This window comes from Heloderma suspectum, chromosome 2, assembly GCF_057233095.1.
Source record: "Heloderma suspectum isolate Gila_16-S chromosome 2, 16-S_ref, whole genome shotgun sequence".
NCBI classification, from domain to species: Eukaryota; Metazoa; Chordata; class Lepidosauria; order Squamata; family Helodermatidae; genus Heloderma; species Heloderma suspectum.
The window spans coordinates 328010988-328023006 of NC_139459.1; the positions used below are offsets into that span (position 1 = coordinate 328010988).

The 12019-nt window shown below is 44.0% G+C and overlaps 1 protein-coding gene across 2 annotated transcripts in view; it reads left to right on the forward strand.

The window, feature by feature from the left end:
* The window catches only part of LRIG1 (leucine rich repeats and immunoglobulin like domains 1), a 179586-nt gene that overhangs the window by 162849 nt on the left and 4718 nt on the right, over window positions 1-12019 (forward strand). The window contains exons 13-16 of one of the 2 annotated variants that reach the window (XM_084840452.1): window positions 2214-2534; window positions 5680-5961; window positions 7109-7528; window positions 10627-10752. In XM_084840452.1, coding sequence (XP_084696578.1) covers window positions 2214-2534; window positions 5680-5961; window positions 7109-7528; window positions 10627-10752 — 1149 coding nt within the window. The remainder of the gene's footprint in view (window positions 1-2213; window positions 2535-5679; window positions 5962-7108; window positions 7529-10626; window positions 10753-12019) is intronic. The other variant, XM_084840453.1, reaches the window with a different exon arrangement.

The window sequence follows — 12019 nt, forward strand, 5'->3', positions numbered from 1 at the left end:
CTTGGATGATCTAATTCTCCAGCTGCGCGTGTGTTAAAAGTTGATTAAGAAATCCATAGGCAACAACACAGATAACGCTGCAGTCCTACCTGCTATAGTCATCCGTGGTTGGGGCCACACCTTGTTGACTGCATGAAGCTGAGGTCATTCTCTGTTGAGGAAAACAACAGCAGTTGACTAGGTTGGGAAACTAAGCCACAAAGCACATAAACAGGAGGAGTTATGCTTCCCAACAGCAAGAACCAAGGATCTCATATGTAACTCCACTGCTTAGCAGTGCAGGCACTGCATTGGCATTGCTTATACTGTCAGGGCCAGCAAAGACATATGTAAGTTTGGGAGGCTGCCTGGCCCAGCAACAATCACCAGAACTGCTGTAACTGGTGGGAGTGGCTGCAACATCCCCCGGAAAGGAACGGCCAATCTTTCTCTGACTAGAAGCTGTTTCTTCTGCTCCAATCAGTCAGAGTAATGCTGCTCGTTGTGGCACAGCAGCTGACCCATGCAGCCCACTTCCTTTGGACATGCCTGGTATGTGCTTGGAGGCAGAGAATTGGTATAGTATGATCACCTTGTTTACTTTTTTGTTTCTGCAAGAGCCACATTTCTCTCACTGTTTGGAGACTAATGAAATATTCAGTCTGTAAATGAAGGTTCTGTCAGATCCCACCACAATAAGGGACTTTGGAACTGTCAAGCTCATAGCATCGTTTACCAGCCAGTTGCAACCACCCAGTTCCCCTCCCATAAAGAATGTATGGTAGGACTTGTCAGCAAAAACTTGAAATGCATCAACTGTATGCATTGACTATTCCCTCAGGGCCAACTCGAAGGCACAGAAATAATACACGATACAAGCCCTCGGTTGGCTGTATGGTATCAGACTACAGCTGGTGAGATTCATATTTGAATACCTCTTACCACCATTCACATAGAAAGCTAGCATGTCAGGGACAAGGCTGGAATAAAACTCCTTCATCTGACATGCTGGCCTTCCATGTGCAGGTTTCCCTGCTTCAATCTGATGGAGCCACCTGCAGTCTGAAGGTCTACAATTCTGGGGAAAATGCTGTACCACGTGCTTTCTCCACGTTTTGATTTGGCTCTCAGTCTATCTTTAATATGTTGGCATTCCAAACTGTTCTTTTTATCTGAACATGATTTGGTGGCAGTCGATCCATTGAGTTCCTCCTTTCCATTGGTATGGCTGTGCTTTTGGAGTGGGGGGAAATGTTTTACATTGAAATCAGAGATGCTTTTGTGTGACTAATAAATTAAGCTGGTTGGAACTTGGCTAAACCAAATAGTCTTCACTGTCAGGCCCTGAGTGCACAAGTCTTTGCTTTGGAAGGATGACAAAGAGATACATCTGCCTTCCTTCAATGTCTTTGTGCCAGGATGCTGTTCCTGCCTGTCAGCGCTTGTCACTGGTGACGTTAATTGCAACAGTTGCTTTAACTCTTAACAAATTAACAACGTCCATGTGTGGAAGCAGCAGTTGGAGGGCATCTCACGATGACCAGCCAACACAAGAAGATGGAAATGAAGTGGTGCATGTATGTCATATTTCTCTGCATACTGTGGAATTCTTTTCCTCACTAAATAAATGGGCCAGATGGATCAGTGGTGAGTCACCAGAAATAATTGGTTTCTCCATCCACCCAAAGGGTTTATGGCAATCATATTTTGCCATGTGCCTCAATTTTGCTGTTTTATCCAGGTTATCCCAGGTTATCCCATGGTATACATTTTATGGCCTGCATCCAGAAAACATGTGGTGGATTCCTTCTGATATTTGCATGCCACCTACTGCGATACAGATTCATGTATGCAAATATGGGCTTTTTTGTGGATGGGTCAGGCAAATAGCATGATTGCAGAAACCCAAGTATTTTGCGTTTAGAGTTAACAGTAAACTCTGTGACCAGCCAGATGGGTGATTAATAAATTTAATAATAAATAAATAAATAAACAAACAAACTGGAACTTCGTGGGGGAGAAAATTTAAGGTGAACAATTAAGATGCAAATTCTTTCTCTGTGTGGGTGCGGGAGCGTGTGACTGCATTTGAATTGCAAGGTCTGGACATACATGAAGTTTCTTAGCACTGATCAACAGGAGAAAGCTGACCTTCACACCTCTCGAAGGCAGTGAGGTTGGATTGCTCATGGCTGTGGCATCTTTCTAAAGTGAAAATGCTTGGTTGTTTTCAGAGGATTTCCCCAAGCCCAAGATTATCGTTGAGCCGGAAACTACAATGGCCGTCCTCGGTAAGAACATCCGCTTCACCTGCTCAGCTGCAAGTAGCAGCAGCTCCCCCATGACCTTTGCCTGGAAGAAGGACAATGAAATCCTACACCACGCTGAGATGGAGAACTTCGCGCATGTCCGGGCGAGAGATGGTGTGGTGATAGAGTACACCACCATTCTGCACCTGCGCCATGTCACTTTCACCCACGAGGGGCGCTACCAGTGCATTATCACCAACCATTTTGGTTCAACATACTCCCACAAAGCTCAGCTTACTGTGAATGGTGAGTGAGGAAGAAGGCCTTTGTACCCAGCACTTGAAACGAACCTGCATTATGGGAACCAGATTTTCATACCTCTGTTTTCAAATTGCTAACTTTATAAATGGCATATTTCTAGATTTTAAAGTGCAGTGACAAAAAGGGTAAGAATCCAAAATGGTACAGATGGTTATCACTCATTTGCAGATTTAAGTGCCCAAAGGACAGGGCACCTCTGTGTAAAAATTATTCTCCTGAAGAAGAGTTGAGACCTGAAATGCATCAGGCTACTTTTATAAATACTGGTTTTCACCAGTTCTCCTGCCCTGCTTTGGATACGCGGTCGCGTCCAAGTTTGGAGGCAGCCACCTATCTAGATAGGATTGCTCCCTAACTGTATTATTAATTAATTAAATTTCTACACCTCCCAATTGCTGAAGCTCTCTGGGCATGTTTAATTAACACAATTAAAACTATAAAATAAAACGTGATAACATACAATTTAAACGTTTAAAGCTACAGTATAAAATATAAATTCACCAGTTTGGATGTTTTCCCCTTCTTGTCGTAGTGGCAGCCTACTATGTTAAAAATTTAATTTTAAAACATTTCCTTTGGAGGGCCTGCATTTTAATTCTAACTCTTAAATTTCACAGGGAAGACAGCACTTCAGGAGAAGGTTACGAGGCTTGGCCTACATATATGGCAGAATTAAGTGCTAAAGTCTCAGATTGCAGGGGGTAGGATACCATCCCTAAATGCTTCCTAATGTTAAAAAAAAAAAAAATCCCTGCCAGAAGAAAACTAGCACAGGGGGGAGAAATGTTGTAGTCCAGCCCTCTTCCTGCTATGCTAAGCTTTCTTATTTGCAGGGAGGTTTTTATGTTAAGGGAGATTTTGGAAATGTTACTCTCACCTGTAGTCTGAAGTTGTACGAGCCGTTTGACCTCTTCAGAACTCTACCACCTCCTTCTGCTGACATGCTTAGATCAAGCATGAGTTGCTCTTCCTAGAAATCACTGACAATGTGATACAACTAAAATTCTGACTCCTCTCTATTTAGGCACTTTCATTAAATGTGGCAGCTGGCGTACAGTTGCAGCTTGGAATTTAGCTGCAATTGCAAAGTCTCGAGGTTGACAGATTTAAAAACAAAAAACTTACATTTGCAGAATTAAAATCACAACAGTTGATTATTTCATCTTTCCAAAAATGTTACAACTTAATATTATTTGTAGCTTCTGCATAGGGGAAATTATAGTGTTTTCTAAAGTTTGGGAAATGTAACAGGCACCTATCCTTCATTGCTGCTTAAAAAATTGCTCAGTTAAATATTCTGTGTCAGTTCTTGTAATCAAAGGTAATTCTGTTAATTGTGAGAGTGCAAAATTGGATATTTGCTGGAGGAAGCAATCCTATGGCTGCTAGATAGCGGCTAGATGGTCATAGGATATGTTGTTTTCCAGGAACTGACCTCAGAGCCTCTGCTCCGAGGTTGGTTCCTGGAGAATCAACAGGCCCATCCTCCGTGCTCACAAGAGGAGCGTGGAGTGGCTGGAAAGTGACGTGGCTGGGAGCATTCTAGGACGGGAAGATCGTAACTGCCTGTACGACACATCCTATGTGTCGTACAGCAGCCTCATTCCTCGCTCTGTCCTCCCACAGCCAGACAGCCGCAATAGGCTCTCTAGCCAAAAAACCAGGGCAGGAGAAGCGCGGAGGGAACAATCCCCTCCGTGCTTCTCCTGCCCTGCTTTGAATACGCGGTTGCGTCCGAGTTTGGAGGCAGCCGCCTACCTAGATAGGATTGCTCCGTAACTGTATCATTACATAATTAAATTTCTATATCTCCCAATTGCTGAAGCTCTCTGGGCATGTCACAACAATTAAACTATAAAATAAAACATGATGGCATACAATTTAAAAGTTTAAAGCTACAGTATAAAATATAAATTAAAACACAGAATAAAACCTAGCAGAAATGCAAAGATGTAAAATACGGTAACAGGTTTAAAATCACAGAAACTGAAAGACTAACCTGTCTGGGAAAATAAGGTCTTCACCTGGCATTGAAAAGAGCACAACGTAGGCACCAGGCGAGCCTCTCTGGGAAGCTCCTTCTGCAGCCAGGGTGTCACAACAGAAAAGGCCCACTTCTTTTACAAAAAGAATTATGCCTGACTTTCCCCCTCCAAATTCACCCAAAGTAGCCTACAAAATAAATAAATCCATAATGTATCATTAAAGCACAATTACCAGACTAAAAGCAGCATAAAAAAACTTGTTGTGATAGGATGCTGTCACAGAGAAAGCCCTTTGTAACACATGTAGTCTGTCCTAGTAATACGCCCTTTTACTTGCACTTCAACTCTGGTTTCCATCCTCTTTGTAACAGACTGATCATGGCAACCAATGCAAAATACAGAAGAGCAAGAACTCTTGGATCCATGCAGAATTGAAAGTCATATTGTTCCACACTTAGGAGGTTGCACTGGTGCAACAAAGTGCATGTATCAATGTTGGTGCAAGGGCTGGATCAGATGTGGATGGAAGGGAAGCATGGTGGGAGCAGGTTGACCGAGTGGCATAACCTGGTCCACAGTCCGTAGGATCAGGGGACTCCACCACCCTTGCCTATATGGTGCAGCATTGAGATCACAAAATGAGGACACTAACCCAAAATCATGAATGCTGTGAGCCAAAGTCCTTAAGCCAAACCAGCCATCAATTCTCAACTAGAATTGGGATGCTGACTAGCTTGCACCATGAAGCTCTCGGTGCAGCAGCAGTCCTTTGAATGCATCCAGAGGATTGCTCAGCTAGGAACTGGAGGTGGTCTTGGGTTCCAGCAGTCTTGAGATCTCTCCCTCCCGACCATTCCACAGTGTTGCATCATAATTCCTACAAGCCTGTTGCTTTCTCATTTCCATTAGTTTTGTTTACTGCCTCCAATCTATGGCAAACAAAAGTAGATTGAGCAGCCAAAATAAAGCCATCAAAGCAAGTCAACTTGATGTATGTTGCGGTGCAAGTTCATGAAAGAAATGAAATTGGGGATGCCTCCAGTATCCTGTAGAAAAGAATGGGATTGAGTCCTCTTTCGCCCTTGAAAGCATGGCCAGTGTTCTTCAAGAGTCTTTGTTATTATCATTCTCCTTGTCCTTCACAGTGTTGCCATCATTCCTCAAAACTCCCCATGACATTGCAGCCCGGACAGGGACAACAGCCCGGTTGGAGTGTGCCGCTGGTGGTCACCCCACCCCGCAAATTGCTTGGCAAAAAGACGGAGGCACTGACTTCCCCGCAGCTCGTGAGCGGCGAATGCACGTCATGCCCGATGATGATGTCTTCTTCATCACAGATGTGAAGATAGAGGACATGGGCATTTATAGCTGTACTGCTCAGAATTCTGCTGGTTCCGTATCAGCAAATGCTACCCTGACGGTGCTAGGTAAGGAAATGTGCTTCCTTTGGGATAGGCAAAGTGGGGGATACACTGCAAACACATTAATTCTAGATATTTTTATATAAGTCCATCTTTGGAAAGTTAGAGAACATGATCCTTTAAGGTGCCATTATCAGGAATAAACAACTAGGGACTATATTTTAAAAGGAATTACATTATACAATTCCTCTTCCTATAGCAAAACAATCCTTTTAGATCCTGGTGGGAGGAGAGCTTTCTTGGCCAACACAAAGCAAAGAAGTGAGGCACCACACACTTCTACCCCAGTGACTTGGAAAGAATGAAGTGGTCAGGATGGGAGGGTAGTGGCCCAAGATGTGATGGGGAACCACGGCTGCCCAAACTTTATTCAGCCCCTTAAATATGTTGAAACAATATGGATGAGTATAAACAGATAAGAGAGAGATTAAAAAAGCAGGATCTGAGTTAACCCTGGTTGGGTGGGCGGAGTGCAATGATAGTTGACTACCCAGGTTGTTTGGGATGGCAATATAAGAGTTTCTGGGCTGGGGTCTGGAACTTTCGGAAAGCATTTAGCAAAAAAAAAAGTTTGGGTATCCTTGCAACACAGGACCTTGGCTTCAGCACACTAGAGGTCTGGAAGCTACAATGAATGTGTTTCCCCCATCTCTAAGGAACAGAGAAGTAATATTTTCTATGACTGCTGTATATGGTGATACGATTCTTGACCATTTTCCTCATGTTAGGGTTGTAACCTCCTGTTTTAAAGTAGTCTGCCTAGTTGTTGTTCATGGGTTGGGTGGACAGGCAGTGGCATTATTATTGTGCCTTTTTGGAATCTCAGAGCTAGTCACCAGTTTTTTGTTTGCACAAATTTAAACACACACGTATGCACACACACTTGCAACTGAGTATTTATTTGGGAGAGGTGGAAACCCTACTTCTTTGACATGGAGAAAAACTTGGGAGGTATGAGTTTCAACTGAGTCTTTGGTACAAGGAAAGGCAGAGTATAGTCCAGAACTGAGGAATTCAGGTGTTGCAAGGAACTCTTCCTTGCCCACAGCTTGATTTTCAGATCTCTGCTGTCCATGTCATTATAAAGTCAAGAGCTTTTGCAGCAACATCATAGAACATCTTTAGGCTAACTCCCCTTTCTGGATCCCTGCAGAGACTCCAAGCTTGGTTCACCCACTGGAAGATCGCATTGTATCTGTTGGTGAAACTGTGGTTCTGCAGTGCAAAGCGACAGGAAGTCCACCTCCACGCATTAACTGGCTGAAGGGTGACCGGCCTCTGATAATCACTGAGAGGCATCACTTTACTCCAGGCAACCAGTTGCTTATTGTCCGGAATGTTGTGGTGGAAGATGCTGGGAAATACACTTGTGAAATCTCAAACACAGTTGGAACAGAGCGGGCACACAGCCATGTCAGTGTGTTGCCTTCACTTGGCTGCCGGAAGGATGGAACCACGGTTGGGATTATCACTATTGCTGTAGTGGGCAGCATCGTGTTGACTTCCATCATTTGGGTGTGCATAATCTACCAGACCAGAAAGAAGAGTGAAGAATACAGTGTCACAAACACAGGTAAGCTCAGGGTGGTTTTTTTTTTGGTTAATGGAGCACTGATCAGGAGGGGTCTATTTCTGAAGCCATGCTGTGTAGTGTTACTGCAGCCTTCATAGTGTATTTTAACATTTCATTGAAATAGTGTATTTTCAATGTGATTTTTAATATTTATGGGTGAACCACTTAGAGATGTTACTATATTAAGCGGTTCATAAGTATTGATAGATAGATAGATAGATAGATAGACAGATAGACAGACAGACAGACAGACAGACAGATCGGAAGCTGCCTTATACCAAGTCAGACCATCAGTTTTCCTAGCTTAGTATTGTTCAAACTGGTTGGCAGCAGGTCTTCAGGATTTCAGACGGGGGTCTTTACCAGCCCTACCTGGATATGGCAGGGATTGAACCTGAGACCTTTTGGATGCAGTGCATGTGCTCTGTTGCTGAGGTTTGGCATACGTTTCTGCAAATGTGATGGACAGCAATTGATGTGTACAGATATTCCAAGCAGAGTTGTTAAGTGTTCGCATGGCATATAGGGAGGTTCTGTTCCCCACCACACCACATGTTTCCCAGGAATTCTGCTTCTCCTGAATCATAGCCCATTGTACCACCATCCTGTATTTCCCTGAGCACTCTTAGGAGCCCACTATCTGACTGAGGAGGCCACCTCTTCTCAGGAACGTTCTTCTCTCCTCAGGAATGCTCTTGTCCTCATGCTTTAGGGTCAGGGTGCAACCCAAGCACGGCCCGGCTCCCTGCCTAATACGATGCCCCTTTCCCTCAAAAGAAATGACTTGCAGAAGTAAAATTCAAACAGTGTCACAACAGCTTAGATACAAGCAATGCCAGAGACTCGCTGCCTGCCAAACATGCAGAGCCGGTTTTGGAGCTGAGGAGAAGTCCCTCCCTCGATGTCTTTTCTGCTATAGACTCTTCCCTGTCTAACAAGAGGAGGTGTTTCTCAAAAGTAAAGACTGTCCCATTTCAGAACTGCTGAATTAAACAGAATTGCACATGCTGCATAGTTTAGTGTTACTAAACCAGGAGTCCCCAACCTTTTTTTTGGACCCGTGGGCACATTTTGGAAATTGAGAAACTGCTGTGGGCACCAGCACAAAATGGTTCCCACAGAGGATGTGGCTTATTACATAACAGCTGCCACAAGGGCTCGACTAGTCAAAAGACAATTCACCCAAGAAATTTGAGTGCAAACAGAGGAAGGGTCTGAATACCAAAGCGAACCTACATATTTGACCCCACAGAAGCACAACAAAATACCCATTTAAGGTTGCAATCCTATGCATGCTGACGTGGAACTCAATGGGCATTACTTCAGAATAGACTTACATCTGATTGCTCTATGCATCCTGTCCACATACACACACCTTTCCCCAGCTCCAAAGGAAAGAAAAATGCCCCCATCCCCGAAAGGAAAGAAAAGGTTTTCCCTACCTCAACTCGAGGCTCAGACACTCTGTTCACCACCTGGCACTCCTAGCTCCCCCTCTGCCATCAGAGTCCCTGCAGAGGAAGGTGCTGTGTATCTGTGTGTATAACGAGAGAGGGGGCGAGAAAGGGAGAGAGAAAGAGGTGAAGGGCTGGGAGGAGGAAGGAAGAGCGAGGCTGGAGGCAAGGAAAGAGGGAGAAACGGAGGTGAAGAGGTGTGGGGAGAGAAATAGTGAGACTGGAGGCTAGGAGGTCGGAGAAACAGCAAGGTAAAAAGGTGTGTGTTTGTGTGTGTGTGTGATGGGGGAAGAAAAAGTGTGGTTAGAGGCTGGGAGCAGAGAGAGAAAGAGCAAAGGGGAAAGGACTGTGTGAGCAGAAGCAGATTGGATGGGGCCAGGAAGCATCTCTTACCTTCTCTTCCTGCCCACCGAACAGCTGACCAGCGACAGATTCAGGAACAGGAAGTAGAACCTGTCGTCCTAACATGTTTCAAGGTTTTTTGAGCTAAAAATAAATTTTTGAAGGGGAGAGGGTGTTGGAAAGCTTCATGGGTGCCATCAGAGGACTCCATGGGTGCCAGGCGCCACATTGCTGACTTCTGTACTAAATTGTAAAATGAAACGGATAAAATAAGTTGCTGATTGCATGATCCGTAATACAACTCTAGTTATTTGGTTTCTGGCCAGAGTCCTAGCTCTTGAAATGTGATCCACATCCATAAAGGCCTACTAGGTCACTAAGTGAGACACATCTTGTTCTCTGACACCTTCGCTGCCCACGCCCTAGTTGTTTTTGTGGCCCATGATTGGGTCAGCAAGTGAAGAGTAAATTTGCCGCATACCCTCTTCTGAGTTAATGTAGTGGGTGTAGCTTGGTGAGTGTGTATACCTGCCTTATTTGTTTGACTCACAGTGCTGAAAGTTCAGGGCAGCCCCCTCTTTTCCAGAGACTGCCTCTTCCCGAGCTTGAACCTATATTTCTGGGACCCCAAGGGCCTCTGCTGGTTAACACAGCCTCCAAACATTGCCAGCCTTCATTTACTTTTATTTTTGAGACCTTGAGGTGGGGGAGTCTGTGGGAATATCCCGTGATGAAATTTTAGGATCTGTTTGACTAGAGTGGGCTTCCCCAACCTGGTGCCCTCCAGATGTTTTGGACAACACCTCCCAGGTTTCCTGACCTTTGGCTCAGCTGGCTGGGGCTGATGGGAATTGAAGTCCAAAACATCCGGAGGGCATCAGGTAGGGGAAGGCTGAACTAGAGAATAACAACTGGATCATTTCCAGAGTCGACATGAGCAAAAGACTTAATGTAAAGGCAATTTGTGGAGCACCACACTGAAGATTGGGGATGTATGGTTAATGGGAAAGGATGGACAGGAGAATATCGTTCTCTGTGCAGAGGGGAGATTCTCTGCAACAATTAAGGCTAAGAAGGGAGCCCTGAGCAAGCTTTCAACCAAAAGTCAAAGAGCAAAAGAACAATTTTATTTTACATAGTCCCCCATGCCTTGTCAGCTAACCCTTGAAAAGCCTGTTCAAGATGCTTCTAACCTGGCCTGTGATAAATGCACAAGCTGTGCCGTGGTCTTCCTTGGTTTCAACAGCAACCTTGTGCTGCAGCAGTGGCCTTCACCTTTGTCTCATTTCCCTGTCTTTCCAGATGAGACCATTGTACCACCTGATGTGCCAAGCTATCTGTCATCCCAAGGGACACTTTCAGAACGACAAGAATCGGTGGTCACAGTGGAAAATGGCCAACAGCCCAACGGGCACATACAGAGCAATGGTATGGCTTGGAAGAACTCTACTGTGTTCATTTTGCTTCTCTTAAGGGACAAAGAGATGGTAACATTCTGCAAAATCACATGGTAGAGTCCTTCCTGAACTATACCACATCAGACTCAAGGTTGGGGAGATTTTTTTTTTTAATGTTCTCCCATGACATACATGTCCCTGCACATAGAGAACTAGCTACACATCAAGAGTAGAGCTAGGCTTAGAATCTTTCTCTCTAAATTGCTCGTTTTCTACCTGCAGAGTTTTTGTTTTGCTTTTAATAGAGGAGTACATTAAAAAATACTGCTATCAGAAGTAGTACAGGTCATGATGGACTCTACACTGTAATTTTTCTGAATATGTAGATCAGCTTAAAAATATGGATAACCAAACTATTACTTCCTGAGCAGATGTACCCTGGCTACACCAACTTTCACCATGCATGCATGGAATCCTTTTAGGTCTTTGAGGGCAAGTGATGTCATTGTTTCTAAATCCTGAATGCCCACTCTTGAAATAAACCTGAAAATTCTGGTGGAACCTAGGGTGAAAAAGCCTAGTTCCACTGAAACATTTGCAGAGCAGATGTTCCCACATGTCTCCTTATAGGGGTGTTTTTTAAAAGTTTACTTTCGGATTGATTTGTCATAACAATATACACTTTATACAGGTTCACTGTTTGTAATTATTTAATTGCACATAGTGGATATAGTACACGTTCAAGAAAATCAAGGAAGGGGGAGTATACAAAAGCAGGCTTCTGCATGTATGACCGTATGGTTGCAGAAGTGTACTGACATCCTAGTCTCAGTGCATATCCAAGTCTCAGGGGAGAGCTGTGTATCATTCTACAGCTCCCCCTTTTTTGTTCTGGTTGTCTGACTAGAGTGGTACAGTGTCCTTGCCAAAATGCCTCAGCATTTGCAGGATGGTCTTGGTACCTTGGAGTTGTCTTGGTGGAAAGAGATACATCGTTAAGTCCCCTTTCTAGACCTCAACTGCATTAAAATATTTTCAGTCAGGTTTATTGTATATAACACTATGTTCTTACAATTTTCACAAGGGAAAAAACGAAGATACTGATCAAATCAATTCATCAAGTGAACCACTTACAGCAATAGCTTTTAAAGCCTTTGCCGCTCTAATCTTTTTGGCAGCAATTTAAAGCTGCTTGATGAGCTGCATAAAGATCCATATCCACATTTAAAACATTTGTTCCTTGTGATGATTGTGACTGTGCTGCTTATGCTGTGACCCACTGACAAGGCTCTAGGCTC